This window comes from Diaphorina citri, unplaced genomic scaffold (genome assembly GCF_000475195.1).
Source record: "Diaphorina citri unplaced genomic scaffold, Diaci psyllid genome assembly version 1.1 scaffold304, whole genome shotgun sequence".
Lineage (NCBI taxonomy): Eukaryota > Metazoa > Arthropoda > Insecta > Hemiptera > Psyllidae > Diaphorina > Diaphorina citri.
Window position 1 is genome coordinate 40,282 of NW_007377739.1, and position 15,270 is coordinate 55,551.

Consider the following 15,270-nt stretch of genomic DNA (forward strand, 5'->3'; position numbering starts at 1 on the left):
TTTTTAGCAGTAAATATCGGGAATCCATCGATGTAAGCGGGGCCTGTTTCCTGTTTGGCTTGTTCATGGACTTGTTTACCGCAACGAGCACAAAAAGCAAAAACTTGAAAAGAAAAAAGAAAACAGACCTCTCCCAGAGAAGAAAGAAGTAGGAGTGAATTTTTTGATAAAAAAATGTAAAATAATCTGGAATGTGAGTGATTAATTGGCAATTGTTCTTCCGAAGTGGATTAATTAAGGTGTATCTACTGCGGAAAGGTAAAGGCTTTAAATTGGACAATGGCGGGCTGTATGTTCTCTTGCCCCTGTTGTCTTCGCTTCCAGTACAGTCCGGAAGAAATGGAGCAAAGGAATAGAAGTCAGGAGATTGATAAGGGGATAGAGAAAGATAAACATGCATATAAAAGACAAGTAAAACTGCTCCTGCTGGGCGCTGGCGAGAGTGGAAAAAGTACATTCTTGAAGCAAATGAAAATCATCCATGGAATGAAGTTTGAGTCGGATCTTATCTATTAAAAAGTTAATCTGAGGAATCTGATGTTGCAGAGACTATAACATGTACTCCAATTCCAAGTAAGAAACATTGTAGGCCGCTTAAAGGATCTAACATAAACCTTCAAAAGTTGATGTTGCAAGGTTTCAACGACTAATAGTACACACAAGTATGGCACTATAGATCTTATCATTGAATACCAGCAAATCATATATCAAAACATTATCAAAGGTAAGTGGCTTGTGCTGATTTGATTATCATCATTACCATACATGATTAAACATACTAATTATAAGAAAGAGAAAAACTGCTACCCATTAGTAGAGCAAAACACAGTTTATGTGAGGTGGATCTTATCATTGAATACCAGCAAATCATATATCAAAACATTATCAAAGGTAAGTGGCTTGTGCTGATTTGATTATGGTCATTACCATACTTGATTAAACATACTAATTATAAGAAAGAGAAAAACTGCTACCCATTAGTAGAGCAAAACACAGTTTATGTGAGGTAAAATTAATATGACTCATGTTATTCCTCAAATGTGTTATCAACACTGACAGCTGACCATTCAACAGGTGCCAGATACAGTGTTTGTTACATTTTAGCCCAACTCCTTTAAGTATCAAAAAAGAGTAATTTATTGTCAGAGGCATGCTTGGTGTTGACATTCTTAAACCATTTGCAATAAAATCTTTTGATAGAAAATGTTAGAGTTTGCTTAGACTGTGTTTGTTAGAGTATGGTTTTACCCACAAGTCTACAATGAACGTTGAAATGAATGTTGGATGCTGTTCAGTTTCTGCACAAGTACTTAAGTAGCATCCAAGCACACTCAGCAGTCAATATTTAGGTATTTCTTTATAAAAGTCCTTAAATGATGCTAAGAATTGGGTCTTCAGTCTCACACTGACTTAATAATTTTATTATTTTACTATTGGTCCATATTTTTTCAATATCTTCCTTGCATCTGTAACTGTGCTGAAGTCCTAAATGTATTTCAACATGAGACTGTAGTGTAGACTCTACATTTACAATGCAGGTGACTGTAATAAAAATTAACAATTTCATGTTTATCAATGGGTAGCTCAGGTGGTTCTTATCAGTAGGTATATACGGTTGCCAAGTGTCAGATAAAAATAACTGTCAATGAAAAATGTTTATTTAACCTTTATTCAACAATTCAATCAAGGTTTAGACAGCCCAGTTAGGTTTACCTTTCATTGAAAGTAGCACATCTGCCTTTTAAGTAGGTACTAGGTCACACATCTAATTCTCACCTAGGGAAATTTTATCCCAAACGGATAAGGCTCATTCTTTTGAATGGCTAGCTTCCTTCTATCCTTCCCTCCTTCTCTCTTTGCTTTCATTATAAGACCCCAGTAGTTACAGTTTCCTCTATCCAACTTTTTTTTTTTTTTTTTCACTCCCTCTTGCTGGGTTTTCCTATTATGTCCTCCTTATCTTTTCAATTTTGGGATAAGACCTTAATGGTTACAGTTTTCCTCTATCAAGAGTGGTTTAGCCAACACCTGAGAGCAGCCTAACATGCGTTTTGTTCTTGTTGGAATGCTCTCAGGTGCTGGCCAAGATTTTTTTTTTTTTAAATTTCCCTAGGTGAGCCCAAGCGGCCTAGCGCTTACAAGGCAGACGCACTACCAACTATCCAACTAAGCTAACTAGGCTGGCTGGCCAAGAATTTGGAAGTGTTATTTATACTTCAGAGATGGAAATTGTGTGGAAACAAGAGCCTGCGTTTTCCATGTAAGATTATATTTTAGTGTTGAGTGTTGTTGTGAGCGCCACAGTGGAAATAATTCCTTTACTTCCTTTCCAGGTATGAAAGTACTGATTGATGCCCGTAGCAAATTATTACATGACAACAAGTTTGGTATCCCATGGCAGAACGACATGAACGCTATTCATGCGGAGAAAATATTCCAATTTGACAATAACACTTGTATAGACTCAAGACTGTTCAGCACTTACGTGGACGAATTGAAATCGCTGTGGGATGATGTTGCAATACGCCAGGCATTTGAAAGGAGAAGTGAATATCAGCTTGGAGATTCCATTCAATATTTCTTTGACAACTGGGACAGAATATCCAGGAGGGTAAGAATATACCTTGTTTATCCTGCCAGGATGAGACTGAAAAGTCCCTTTACTCCTGCATTCCAAACAAGGTTTTATATATTTCATGGGTAGCATTTAAAATTATGTACATAGTTGGAATCTTCAAAAATATGGTGGTATCTGGATAGGAGAACATTTGGTAGGTATAAAAAAATGGAAAGGGTGACAGAGAATTTTTCAATTGGATCAAAAAAGAACTCTTTACAGAAGGTACAAATTTAGGTTTCAAATTCAAATTTAGGTTATCATATTAACAAAACTACGAAAAAAAGACGAATGTTTCACCACCGTTTTTATTTCATAGCACTGAAACCGTAAGACAATTTTAAGTTCATTGAAGTTAGATAATTTTCAAACCTTTTTTGAACAACACTTTTCATTTATTTATACAAATAATTATTCAAACAGTTTACAATAACAGGTAAATTCCCCTTTGTTCCAGGATTACATTCCCAGCAACAAAGACATCCTCCACGCGAGGAAAGCTACCAAAGGGATCACCGAGTTCACCATAGTTATTAGTAATATACCGTTTCTGTTTGTCGACGTCGGCGGACAGCGGTCGCAGAGACGAAAGTGGTTTCAATGTTTCGACTCGGTGACGTCGATTTTGTTTTTAGTGTCGTCATCCGAGTACGATCAGACTCTGGTTGAAGATAGGTAAGTCTGAGGGGATGGGAAAGTCTGGTTTTTGGTCTTTTGGAAACGAGGGGAAATGAAATTTTTCTGTACTCACATATTTGTCTAAAATAAAGAGTTATTTTGTAAAAAAATTAAAAAAAAGGAGTGTGGTCTTGTGATACAGTAAAGAAAAGAGTGCCGCATTCCACTAAATTCTGTATGGAATAGGTAATAAAACCCTGGTTGAAGATAAGTAAGTCTGAGAGAAAAAGGAGTGTAAAGAAAAGAGTGCCTCATTCCACTTAACTCGTAAAGTATTTACAAGTCTAAAGTTACAATAAAAATAGTTTCTCTTTTTACTCTGGTATTGCCATCACTGCTCGTTACTCAATTAAAGTAGCTAGGTAGCTACACAATAAATTGTCCTCATGAAGGAGTACACCCCTTATACCAAGCACAGAGCCGAAAAAACTTCGACCCCGCCGGGAATCGAACGCGGGACCTCCGGCGTGCAAGCCTAGAGTAATACTGATACCCACTCGGCCACGGAGGTTTTTTTTTTTAAGCAAGGTTTTCATTTGTATTTTGTGAATTTATTCTGTACTAAATACATAAGACCTTGTTTAGACTGCGGGAGTAAAGGGACTCATAGTAGAACTCATTCTGGCAGGATAAACAAGGTATACCTATTCTATTATCTATTCTATAGGAAGGAAAATTAATGTATTGAGGCAAAATTTTCGATGGTCAGTTTTTTTTTTACCCTTGTTCGTATTCTTCTTTGATCCCGCAGGCGCACGAACCGTTTACACGAGTCGCGCAACATTTTCGACACGATCATCAACAACGTTATCTTTCGCAACGTCTCCTTCATTTTGTTTCTCAACAAGACGGACCTGCTCGCCGAGAAGCTCCGAACGTCGAAAACGAGCATTGCCGAACACTTTCCCGAGTTCGAGGGCGATCCGCAGGACATGCAGGCCGTGCAGACCTTCCTCCTCAACTATTTCAAGGTAATAAAAAAATAATAATCATATTTCAAGGTAATGGAAAAAAAAATGTGGTGTAGCAAATTGTGGTGGCCTCTTCACAACTTTAGTCGGTATCACAGCATTACTAAGTGCCTCCTGTACTATTAATTTTCATCTACTCGTATCATTAAATTACACTGGTAGAATAGAATAGAATATACCTTGTTTATACTACCAGCATAGGACTGAAAAGTCCCTTTACTCTCGCAGTCTAAACAAGGTCTTATTATATTTGATTGGTAATAACATTACATTTTATGGAACAATAATCAAGACCTGTTTAAATTAAAAAAAAAAAAAAAAATGTCTGGTAATGTCGCCACTGGTCGTACTTGATTAAAGTATCTAGCTAGCTGCTCAATTGTTCACACGAGGCTGAGTGCCCCCCTAACTCCAAGCACAGAGCCGAAAAAACTTCAACCCAGGACCTCCGGAGTGCAAGCTCAGTGTGATACCCACTCGGCCACTTTTATTTCAAGGTATTAATTTCCTATAATTAAACAAATTGCAATAAAAAGCAATCCAAAGAATGCCCCTTGTTTACGAATTCCCTGAAATAAGTCAACTCCCATGGCGTAGTGGTCACTGCACTCGCCTTGCACGCATGAGACGAGGTCGATTCCCAGCGGGGTCAAATAATTTGTATCATGCAAATGATTGATTCCCTGACTGGCTGTTGAAGGGCCCACTCAGCCTCGTGAGGAAAATGAGTAGTTATATAATATAAATGAGCAGAGCAACCAGTGCCAGCATAGTAGGTAAACATTGGATTTTAGGATATTGAGATATTTGAGAAATCATACAGGGTATATTCTATTTTTTTTTTTTCTTTTTTTTTAAGATGAGTGTTCCACCGCCGTTTTTGTTTCGTAGAAAATTATCAATCTTTATCTGTTATTCTTTCAGGCTGTCAAGCGAGATGAAAAGAAGCCCCTGTTTCATCATTTCACGACGGCTGTCGACACGGAGAACATTAAGATTGTGTTTAACGCTGTTAAGAATACGATTCTGCATAGGAATCTGAGGGATTTGATGTTGCAGTGACCATAACGCTTCAATTCCAAGTAAGAAAAAACATTCTAGGCCGCTTGATTAAAAAGTTAATCTGAGGAATCTGATGTTGCAGAGACTATAACATGTACTCCAATTCCAAGTAAGAAACATTCTAGGCCGCTTAAAGGATCTAACATAAACCTTCAAAAGTTGATGTTGCAAGGTTTCAACGACTAATAGTACACACAAGTATGGCACTATTTTGGACACTTTGACTTAGAGACCAAAGGTTTTTTTCCAAAGAATTTTGACAGAAGGAACTGTAACTGCTTAGGTCATATCGTCCCAAAAGCGAAGAGAGAAGGAAAACAGGATAGCAGGAAGCCAGCCAATCCGATAACGAACATTATCCGTACAGGATAAAATCCGCCCCTGGTGGGAAACGAACCGGCGGCCTAGCTCTTAACCAAGCTAACTAGGCTGGCTAGATGAACTTCTAACGAATTAGTTAATTATGGAGTATTTGCGTCCCATTTCACGTAATTACTTAAATTGTAGTCCATAAACTTCCAAGAGTTCCAAGGCAGCCTGTAAGGAAAGTTTTGAAGCTCTTACATATGACTTGTTCTAAGAAATAAAATTCAAGATAGCTAGGATTTGGGAACCCTACAGATCTGAAAGAATGACAAGTTCTATGTTGGACTAAAGTCAGCCAATCCGATAACGAACATTATCCGTACAGGATAAAATTCGCCCCTGGTGGGAAACGAACCGGCGGCCTAGCTCTTAACCAAGCTAACTAGGCTAGCTAGATGAACTTCTAACGAATCAGTTAAATATGGAGTATTTGCGTCCCATTTCACGTAATTACTTAAATTGTAGTCCATAAACTTCCAAGAGTTCCAAGGCAGCCTGTAAGGAAAGTATTAAGTATCAAAAAAGAGTAATTTATTGTCAGAGGCATGCATGGTGTTGACATTCTTAAACCATTTGCAATAAAATCTTTTGATAGAAAATGTTAGAGTTTGCTTTGTGTTTGTTAGAGTATGGTTTTACCCACAAGTCTACAATGAACGTTGAAATGAATGTTGGATGGTGTTCAGTCTCTGCACAAGTACTTAAGTACTAAGTAGCATCCAAGCACACTCAGCAGTCAATATTTAGGTATTTCTTCATAAAAGTCCTTAAATGATGCTAAGAATTGGGTCTTCAGTCTCACACTGACTTAATAATTTTATTATTTTACTATTGGTCCATATTTTATGTTGGACTTTAGGCAGCTAAAATAATTGCTACTCCAAATCGAAGGGGTTTTTTTTTTTTAATTGACATGATTTTTTTAATATAAGAACGTGTTTGAAAGTTTGTATTCTCTTACAAATGATAAGAACGCTCCTTTTGTTCTTTGTAATATTGCATGCGTAAGGGTCGTAAGGCCTTTGTATGCTTACAAAATATGTATTGAACTAGAGTGAGAAAGAAAAGATCTATGTATGCTCACAAAATATTGAACTAGAGTGAGAAAGAAAAGATCTATGTATGCTTACAAAATATTGAACTAGAGCGAGAAAGAAAAGATCTATGTATGCTTACAAAATATTGAACTAGAGTGAGAAAGAAAAGATCTATGTATGCTTACAAAATCCGTGAGATTGACTTGTTCTAAGAAATAAAATTCAAGATGGCTAGGATTTGGGAACCCTACAGATCTGAAAGAATGACAAGTTCTATGTTGGACTACCAAGTGTCAGATAAAAATAACTGTCAATGAAAAATGTTTATTTAACCTTTATTCAACAATTCAATCAAGGTTTAGACAGCCCAGTTAGGTTTACCTTTCATTGAAAGTAGCACATCTGCCTTTTAAGTAGGTACTAGGTCACACATCTAATTCTCACCTAGGGAAATTTTATCCCAAACGGATAAGGCTCATTCTTTTGAATGGCTAGCTTCCTTCTATCCTTCCCTCCTTCTCTCTTTGCTTTCATTATAAGACCCCAGTAGTTACAGTTTCCTCTATCCAACTTTTTTTTTTTTTTTTTTTTTTTTTTTTTCCCCCCCCCTCTTTTGGGTTTTTCCTTTTTTTTCCCCCTTTTTTTTTTTTTTTTTTCTCACTCCCTCTTGCTGGGTTTTTCCTATTATGTCCTCCTTATCTTTTCAATTTTGGGATAAGACCTTAATGGTTACAGTTTTCCTCTATCAAGAGTGGTTTAGCCAACACCTGAGAGCAGCCTAACATGCGTTTTGTTCTTGTTGGAATGCTCTCAGGTGCTGGCCAAGAATTCTTTTTTTAAAGAGGTTTGACAGAGGAACTGTAACTGCTATGGTCTTATCATCCCGAAATCGAAGAGAGAAGGAAGACAGGATAGGAGAAAGCCAGCCGTTCCGAGAACGAACATTATCCCATCAGGATCCCGCCCCGGGCGGGAATCGAACCCGCGGCCTAGCGCTTACAAGGCAGACGCACTACCAACTAAGCTAACTAGGCTGGCAAAGAGAGAAGGAAGACAGGATAGGAGAAAGCCAGCCGTTCCGAGAACAAACATTATCCCATCAGGATAAAATCCGCCCTGGGAATGAAACCTGCAGCCTAGCACTTACAAGGCAGACGCACTACCAACTATCCAACTAAGCTAACTAGGCTGGCTGGCCAAGAATTTGGAAGTGTTATTTATACTTCAGAAATGGAAATTGTGTGGAAACAAGAGCCTGCGTTTTCCATGTAAGATTATATTTTAGTGTTGTTGTGAGTGCCACAGTGGAAATAATTCCTTTACTTCCTTTCCAGGTATGAAAGTACTGATTGATGCCCGTAGCAAATTATTACATGACAACAAGTTGATGGAAATTGTGTGGAAACAAGAGCCTGCGTTTTCCATGTAAGATTATATTTTAGTGTTGAGTGTTGTTGTGAGCGCCACAGTGGAAATAATTCCTTTACTTCCTTTCCAGGTATGAAAGTACTGATTGATGCCCGTAGCAAATTATTACATGACAACAAGTTCATCTAGGTATGCTTACAAAATATTGAACTAGAGTGAGAAAGAACAGATCTATGTATGCTTACAAAATATTGAACTAGAGTGAGAAAGAAAAGATCTATGTATGCTTACAAAATATTGAACTAGAGTGAGAAAGAAAAGATCTATGTATGCTTACAAAATATTGAACTAGAGTGAGAAAGAAAAGATCTATGTATGCTTACAAAATATTGTACTAGAGTGAGAAAGAAAAGATCTATGTATGCTTACAAAATATTGAACTAGAGTGAGAAAGAAAAGATCTATGTATGCTTACAAAATATTGAACTAGAGTGAGAAAGAAAAGATCTATGTATGCTTACAAAATATTGAACAAGAGTGAGAAAGAAAAGATCTATGTATGCTTACAAAATATTGAACTAGAGTGAGAAAGAAAAGATCTATGTATGCTTACCGTGTCCGTGAGATAGGAAGATAGGAACCTACCTATCTCACGGTGTTGGAAGGATTGAGGTTTAAACCCTTTGGACGCCCAGAAAAAAAATCTATGATCTACGTAAATATTACAAATGCAATAACGATCAGCCAAAGTGCAATAGAAATTATTTAAATTGAATCGTTTCCATTTGATTATGTATTGTTTTAATCGTAGGTAAATATAAACATATTTGTGTACCTTTGATAGCTAAATGACCAAGGGTCCAATTTTAACATTAGTACTATTCTTATAATCAGTATCTAACAACAGTGTGTAATGTCCCTATAATATCATTTGCATTTAAGAAGAAACTAATTTACTACTGAAACCTGAGCATTTGAAATTAGTGCCTTTGATTTTTTTAGAATCTCATTTCGTCATTATTGTTTAATCTATATTTTGTCTATCCTTTTTTTCCAAGTCTTTAGAATTTATATTTTACGTATTCTTGAGAGTTCATTGCAACGGTCAATACATTAATTAGACTTACTTAATCATGGACACTCGTTGCTATCTTGAAAGCCCAGAAGAGGTTAGGTAGTAGAACGGCCGCGGTAGACAGTAATAGTACACAGAAAAAAGACGGAAGAACACGCGAAGACCGAAGGATACGAAAACGAAACGTTACACAGATATTACAATAAAATAAAAAATATATACCGAATTTGTCACAAAAAACGTTAAAACAGTACTATTACTGTCTACCGCGGCTGTTCTACTACCTAACCTCTTCTGGGCTTTCAAGATAGCAACGAGGGTCCATGATTAAGTAAGTCTAATTTATATTTTGTATCGCACTCACTTTGCCATTCCTACTGCCCATATGTAGACCACTTTTGACCAAGTAGGTAAGTACGAGGAGGATGTACTGTAATACTTACCTATGATTATTTTACTAACCAGTTTTTCGACTTCCCCTGGTTACGCAAATTACCTAGAGATTATTTTATTCAAATGTAGGAAGTTAACAATATCTATCCCTGTACCTACTTACTTTCAGGTACCTACATCGTCTTTTTTAAATCTTTTTAAAACGGTCCTGTAAACATAATTTATTAATTTTACTTATGACAACTTTTATTGATTGTTCTTATTCAAATTATTTAAATTATTTCACTTTTTATCCTTTCTTTTAACAGTACGGGCAGTAGGTCGTTCGCGCCGATTATTTCACTTTTCATTTACAGAAATTTAAAATAATTCTTATCAAGCCTCTGACCAGGTTCACCACTACAAAGGGTCATTCCTATCGTGGTTTCTTTTTAAAACGGTCCTGTAAACATAATTTATTAATTTTACTTATGACAACTTTTATTGATTGTTCTTATTCAAATTATTTCACTTTTTATACTTTCTTTTAACAGTACGGGCAGTAGGTCGTTCGCGCCGATTATTTCACTTTTCACTTATAGAAATTTAAAATAATTCTTATCAAGCCTCTGACCAGGTTCACCACTACAAAGGGGCATTCCTATTGAACCGAAGAGATAAGAAGTGGTGCTGTGTATTTTAAGGTGTTTGACTGTCCAGTGCTAATCTGTGCGATATCATATCTAATTCCTGTGGAATAATAAAGAAACAAATATCTACCTAACCAGCGGTAATACGTGTGAAATTAGATGCACGAAAATAACTCGAATTATTAAATAAACAAGAGTACCTAAATTGTAACAAAAGTAATTATTATAGGTATATACATATAGTAATTATTATAGGTACAATTAAAAAATTAAAAATAAATACATAACATAATATAACATTATTGTAAAAAAAAAATGTTAGGTACAAACAAACGTGTGAATTAAGATGCACGAAAATAACTCGAAATATTAAAGAAACAAGATTAAAATCAAATTGTAACAAAAGCAATTATTATAGGTAAAAAAGAATCCAATTGAAAATAAATAAATAAAATCACATTATTAAAAAAAAAAATAAAATAATAGCGTAAACAATTTTTAAAATAATAGCGTAAACAATTTTTAAAATTCTCTATAGGTAGCTGACATCTCAATGATATTTGCCTATCAAATATTATTTATCTTAGCTAAATAAATAAAAAAACATCTAGGTAATTTCATTAGTATACATATTTCTGGACATGGTCTTCACTTGACTGGAGTGGATTACAGACTATCCCCTATCCCTATCTACTATCTAATAGACGTTAACAAACAAGACTACAGATAAAAGGGCAGACGAGTTGATATATTTCGACCACTACTATGGCCATCATCAGAACAACTCTGTTGCACATCAGAACAACAGAGTTGTTCTGATGATGATTATTTATTAGATTAAATTTGATATCAGATAAGTGATAACATTAACCCTAGCTAGATCATGTTTCGGTCAGTCCGTCATCTTCAGTGCCTCAGGTTCCGGTCATACTCGGATAGTGTAAGCAAATATCCGTTCCTGAAGGAGCTGGGACTGAGCGGGTCAGTCAATCCGGGAGTATACGATGGGACATCGTGGAAAGCCAATGGAGAGGTGAGTTTTTACGACACTAAACTTGACCTTTTTTACCTTATTATTATTATTTATTTATTTACCGTCAGGCACGTAGGTATTAGGTAGGGCCCTCTGTGGCTGAGTGGTTAAGAGCACTGACTCTCAACCCGGAGGCGTTGAGTTCGAATCCCTACAGAGGCGGAATTTTTTCCGAGATAGAGAGGTACATCTTTTATGGACCTTTCTCTCGTGGTTTTATTTATTGAAAGATTTTCATGAGATTTACCGGATAATTTGGGGTGTACAAGAGGATTTTCAATGTTTGCGATTGGCTTGATACAAAAAAGAGGGAACATGGGTACACCTACCTATTATTATTAGAGGAGAAGGTGGTAATATGGCCAACCCCAATAAATCTACGAGTGTTCCCAGTGCCTCTTTCTCCCTTGGATTCTTAAATGACAACCTGCGGCGGCGGGAGAGGAGAAGTTGACAATATTACCAGCTTATCGTCTATTTGTTTTTCTTCTCCCTACAGATCATCCCCAGTATTAACCCCTCCACGGGCGAAACCATCGCCTCCGTCCAGCAAGGCAACGTACAAGATTATCACCGGTGTATAGAATCCTCACGGGCCGCCTATGCCGCCTGGGCCGCCCTACCGGCGCCCCGACGAGGCGAGATCGTGCGGCAAATAGGGGACGCCCTGCGTCACAAGCTGGTGCCCCTCGGCCAACTGGTGTCGCTGGAAATGGGTGAGCTTTTTTTTTTGCAAGCTACCTAACCATCTGTATTAGAATAATAGACTCTTGAGTAGAAGCTAACTACCTAGGCGAGGTTAACCCCGGGCGCCGGAGGATTTTCCACCACCTAACTCTAAGAGCTCCATTAGTATGTGGTCAATTTCTCAAATAAATGAGGATAAAATCCTTTACCTTGGCTGGTATTGAACCCACGCTCTCCTGTTTACGAAGTGAGCGTCTTCTACACTACGCCACCGAAGCACGTACGTGTGTAAAAAGTTGTTCTTTTATGAATGTTCTGTATGCTACCTAACCTGGTCAATTTCTCAAATAAATGAGGATAAAATCCTTTACCTTGGCTGGTATTGAACCCACGCTCTCCTGTTTACGAAGTGAGCGTCTTGATCACTACGCCACCGAAGCACGTGTATAAAAAGTTGTTCTTTTATGAATGTTCTGTATGCTACCTAACGCTATTTATTTGTATGCTAGCTAACCCTATTTATTTGTATCCTACCTAACCCTATTTATTTGTACGCTGCCTAACCTTATTTATTTGTATAAATATGTTTTCGGTTAGGTAAATTCTATTTTAATTGAAATTCCAGGCAAAATCCTCGCCGAAGGCATAGGCGAAGTGCAGGAGTTCATCGACATTTGCGATTACGCGGTCGGGTTATCTCGTACATACTCGGGATCCATTTTACCTTCGGAGCGGCCCGGTCATGTTCTGCTGGAGAATTGGAACCCGCTAGGGGTGGTGGGCATCATTTCGGCCTTCAACTTTCCCGTGGCCGTGTACGGGTGGAACGCGGCCATTGCTCTGGTAAGCGAACTTTATTGAGACACCCTACAGAATAGAATAGAATATACCTTGTTTATCCAATTATCCTGCCAGAATGAGACTGAAAAGTCCCTTTACTCCCACAGTCTAAACAAGGTCTTATGTATTTCATGGGTAAAATTTACAAATATGCAAATATAACCTTGATTTAAATTGGAAAAAAAAAATGTAGGTGTAGAAAGGTGTAGAGTGTAGAAAGACCCTTTGGGCTTTAGAGTGATTCCACACCATTTGTCACACCTTCAAAAAGCGAAATAGTACAACTTTCAGCGCAAGAAACGAGAACTCCTTTGTGAAATGGCGTAGTGGTCAAGGCGCTCGCCTGGTAAACAGGAGGGCGTGGGTTCGATCCCAGCCGAGACATGGAATTTTATATCTGGTATCCTCATTTATTTGAGAACATAATAATGGAGCGCAAGGGTTAGGTGGTAGAGAACGCCTCCGGCGTTAACCTCGAAGTGCTACATCGGTTTGCGATTTCAAACTGGTAACTGCTTCCACCCTGGTTTCAAACTGTTTCCCCTCCCTTTTCCCCTGATTTCAGACTGTTGGCAACACTGTGTTATGGAAAGTTACACCATATAACTAATCATCCTGTATTTTAAACTGCCCCCTCAATAACTTTAGTAGGCATTCCATGATGACCCATGAAAAGATTACCATTTGCCAGCCTCTTGTTAGCTTGGGGCCTTGGAGGGCAGTGGCCCTGCCTTGTAAGCACTAAGTCGCGGGTTCGCATCCTGTCCAGGGCAGGAGTCTTTTTTTTATAGCCTCAATAAAGTCAGGACGGATAAGGTTGGCATCTTATGAATTCAGATAGGTACAGGAAAGGTCGAATGAAAAAACTTCATAGCTTTTAAAAATCATTGCTATGCCATATATTTTCCAGTTATTTTGTGTAAGATTACATTCCAGGACGCCTGGTTGCAACCATCAGATTAATGTTAAATGGGCCACTCTAAAGAAAAATTGGCACAAAAAACTTCAACTCCGAAAAACGTAAATTTTGTGCTTTTAAAAATCATTGCTATGCCATATATTTTCCAGTTATTTTGTGTAAGATTACATTCCAGGACGCCTGGTTGCAACCATCAGATTCATGTTAAATGGGCCACTCTAAAGAAAAATTGGCACAAAAACCTTCAACTCCGAAAAACGTAAATTTTGCGTACGCACGTTGGACAACAGGTAAGAAACTTCGTGGCCGAGTGGTCGAGAGGATGGACCCTCAACCTGGAGGTCCTGGGTTCGAATCCCACCGTCGACAAATATTTGTACTCGTTTTTCGATCGCAAATATTTATACGGGTGACTTTCTGGTGTTCTCGTGTTGACCCAGCACCTACATGGAAAGTATTGTGTCTCTTATCGCCCATCTGATGAGGGACATACTACGGGATGGTCATGTTACGAAACAGACCACACGAGTCTAATGTAGCAGTTGTTTCATTGCTACGAAATAAAAACGAAGGTGAAATGATCTTCTTTTTTTTTCAACTTTGTTTTGACTGCGGGAGTAAAGAGACTTTTCAGTCTCATTCTGGCAGTACACACAAGGTATATTCTATCGTTTACTCCCAGCACCTTATACATGGGAAGTATTGTGTCTCTTATCGCCCATCTGATGAGGGACATGCTACGGGATGGTCATGTTACGAAACAGACCACACGAGTCTAATGTAGCAGTTGTTTCATTGCTACGAAATGAAAACGAAGGTGAAATGATCTTCTTTTTTTTTCTTTTTCAACTTTGTTTAGACTGTGGGAGTACAGAGACTTTTCAGTCTCATTCTGGCAGTACACACAAGGTATATTCTATCGTTTACTCTCCTCAGGTTGGTGTCGCGGTTCAGAGTCGGTTCGGCAAGCTTCTGTTGGAACTTGGCGGTAACAACGCCATCATCGTTAACGAGGATGCCGACTTGAACTTGGCACAGCAGTGTTTGGTGTTTGCGTGTTGCGGTACGGCAGGGCAGAGATGTACCACCACCCGACGATTGTTTCTGCATAAAAAGGTGAGTCATCGTCTTTTTTCAATGCCTGGTTGAATTTCGAGACAAATATTTCTGATATTCCAATACTCCCCCTACTGTGAGGGTTGAAATTTTCACGTTTAAAAATTATTTGTTTCTTTAGGCGTATTTTATTATTGTACCAAGGAAAACTACCCAGGATTTTTGAACTTTTCGGTGGTACTAAGAGAAAATTATTCCTCTATTTATTCCAGGAAATACGAGTATTGTATAATAGGTAATTATTTTTATTCCCTGTTAACTGGTTTATTTATTACATTTTACATACGTGTTTTGTAATCGACGTTTTTGCTCAAATTTTCAGTGTAATTAAACACACAAGATTTTGTTTTTTTTTTTTTTTTTTTTTTTTTTTTTTTTTTTTTCAACCGCCGTTTTTATTTCGTAGCAATGGAACAACTGCTACATTAGACGCTTGTGGCCTGTGTCGTAGCATACCCATCCCGTAGTATGCCTCTCAT

At 37.7% G+C, this 15,270-nt stretch overlaps 2 protein-coding genes and 1 long non-coding RNA gene across 3 annotated transcripts in view; all 3 read left to right on the plus strand.

Moving 5' to 3' along the window:
* The first annotated feature begins 117 nt into the window (after nt 1–117).
* Nucleotides 118–5,841, plus strand: LOC103507297 (guanine nucleotide-binding protein subunit alpha-12). Its single transcript, XM_026822201.1, has 6 exons — nt 118–500; nt 675–724; nt 2,334–2,611; nt 3,075–3,292; nt 4,047–4,266; nt 5,191–5,841. Exons 1-6 carry the CDS (start codon nt 280–282, stop codon nt 5,326–5,328), a joined length of 1,125 nt encoding a protein of 374 aa, XP_026678002.1. The 5' UTR covers nt 118–279; the 3' UTR covers nt 5,329–5,841.
* A 700-nt stretch (nt 5,842–6,541) lies between these two features.
* Nucleotides 6,542–8,325, plus strand: LOC113466627. The gene is made up of 2 exons (XR_003390971.1): nt 6,542–6,906; nt 8,289–8,325. It is a non-coding gene; the product is annotated as an uncharacterized LOC113466627 (long non-coding RNA).
* A 2,707-nt stretch (nt 8,326–11,032) lies between these two features.
* LOC103507305 (alpha-aminoadipic semialdehyde dehydrogenase) overlaps nt 11,033–15,270 on the plus strand; it is a 6,688-nt gene continuing 2,450 nt past the window's right edge. The window contains exons 1-6 of the mRNA XM_026822210.1: nt 11,033–11,229; nt 11,729–11,945; nt 12,542–12,759; nt 13,954–13,965; nt 14,612–14,791; nt 15,004–15,026. Coding sequence (XP_026678011.1) covers nt 11,080–11,229; nt 11,729–11,945; nt 12,542–12,759; nt 13,954–13,965; nt 14,612–14,791; nt 15,004–15,026 — 800 coding nt within the window. The 5' untranslated portion in view covers nt 11,033–11,079. The remainder of the gene's footprint in view (nt 11,230–11,728; nt 11,946–12,541; nt 12,760–13,953; nt 13,966–14,611; nt 14,792–15,003; nt 15,027–15,270) is intronic.

Bases quoted from the DNA above. Each gene is read 5' to 3' on its own strand.
- LOC103507297 (XM_026822201.1), top strand. From the start codon at position 280: ATGGCGGGCTGTATGTTCTCTTGCCCCTGTTGTCTTCGCTTCCAGTAC. The intron at 501-674 runs GGATCTTATCTA...GTATGGCACTAT, and splicing joins CATGGAATGAAGTTTGAGTC to AGATCTTATCATTGAATACC. The intron at 725-2,333 runs GTAAGTGGCTTG...CTTCCTTTCCAG, and splicing joins ATATCAAAACATTATCAAAG to GTATGAAAGTACTGATTGAT.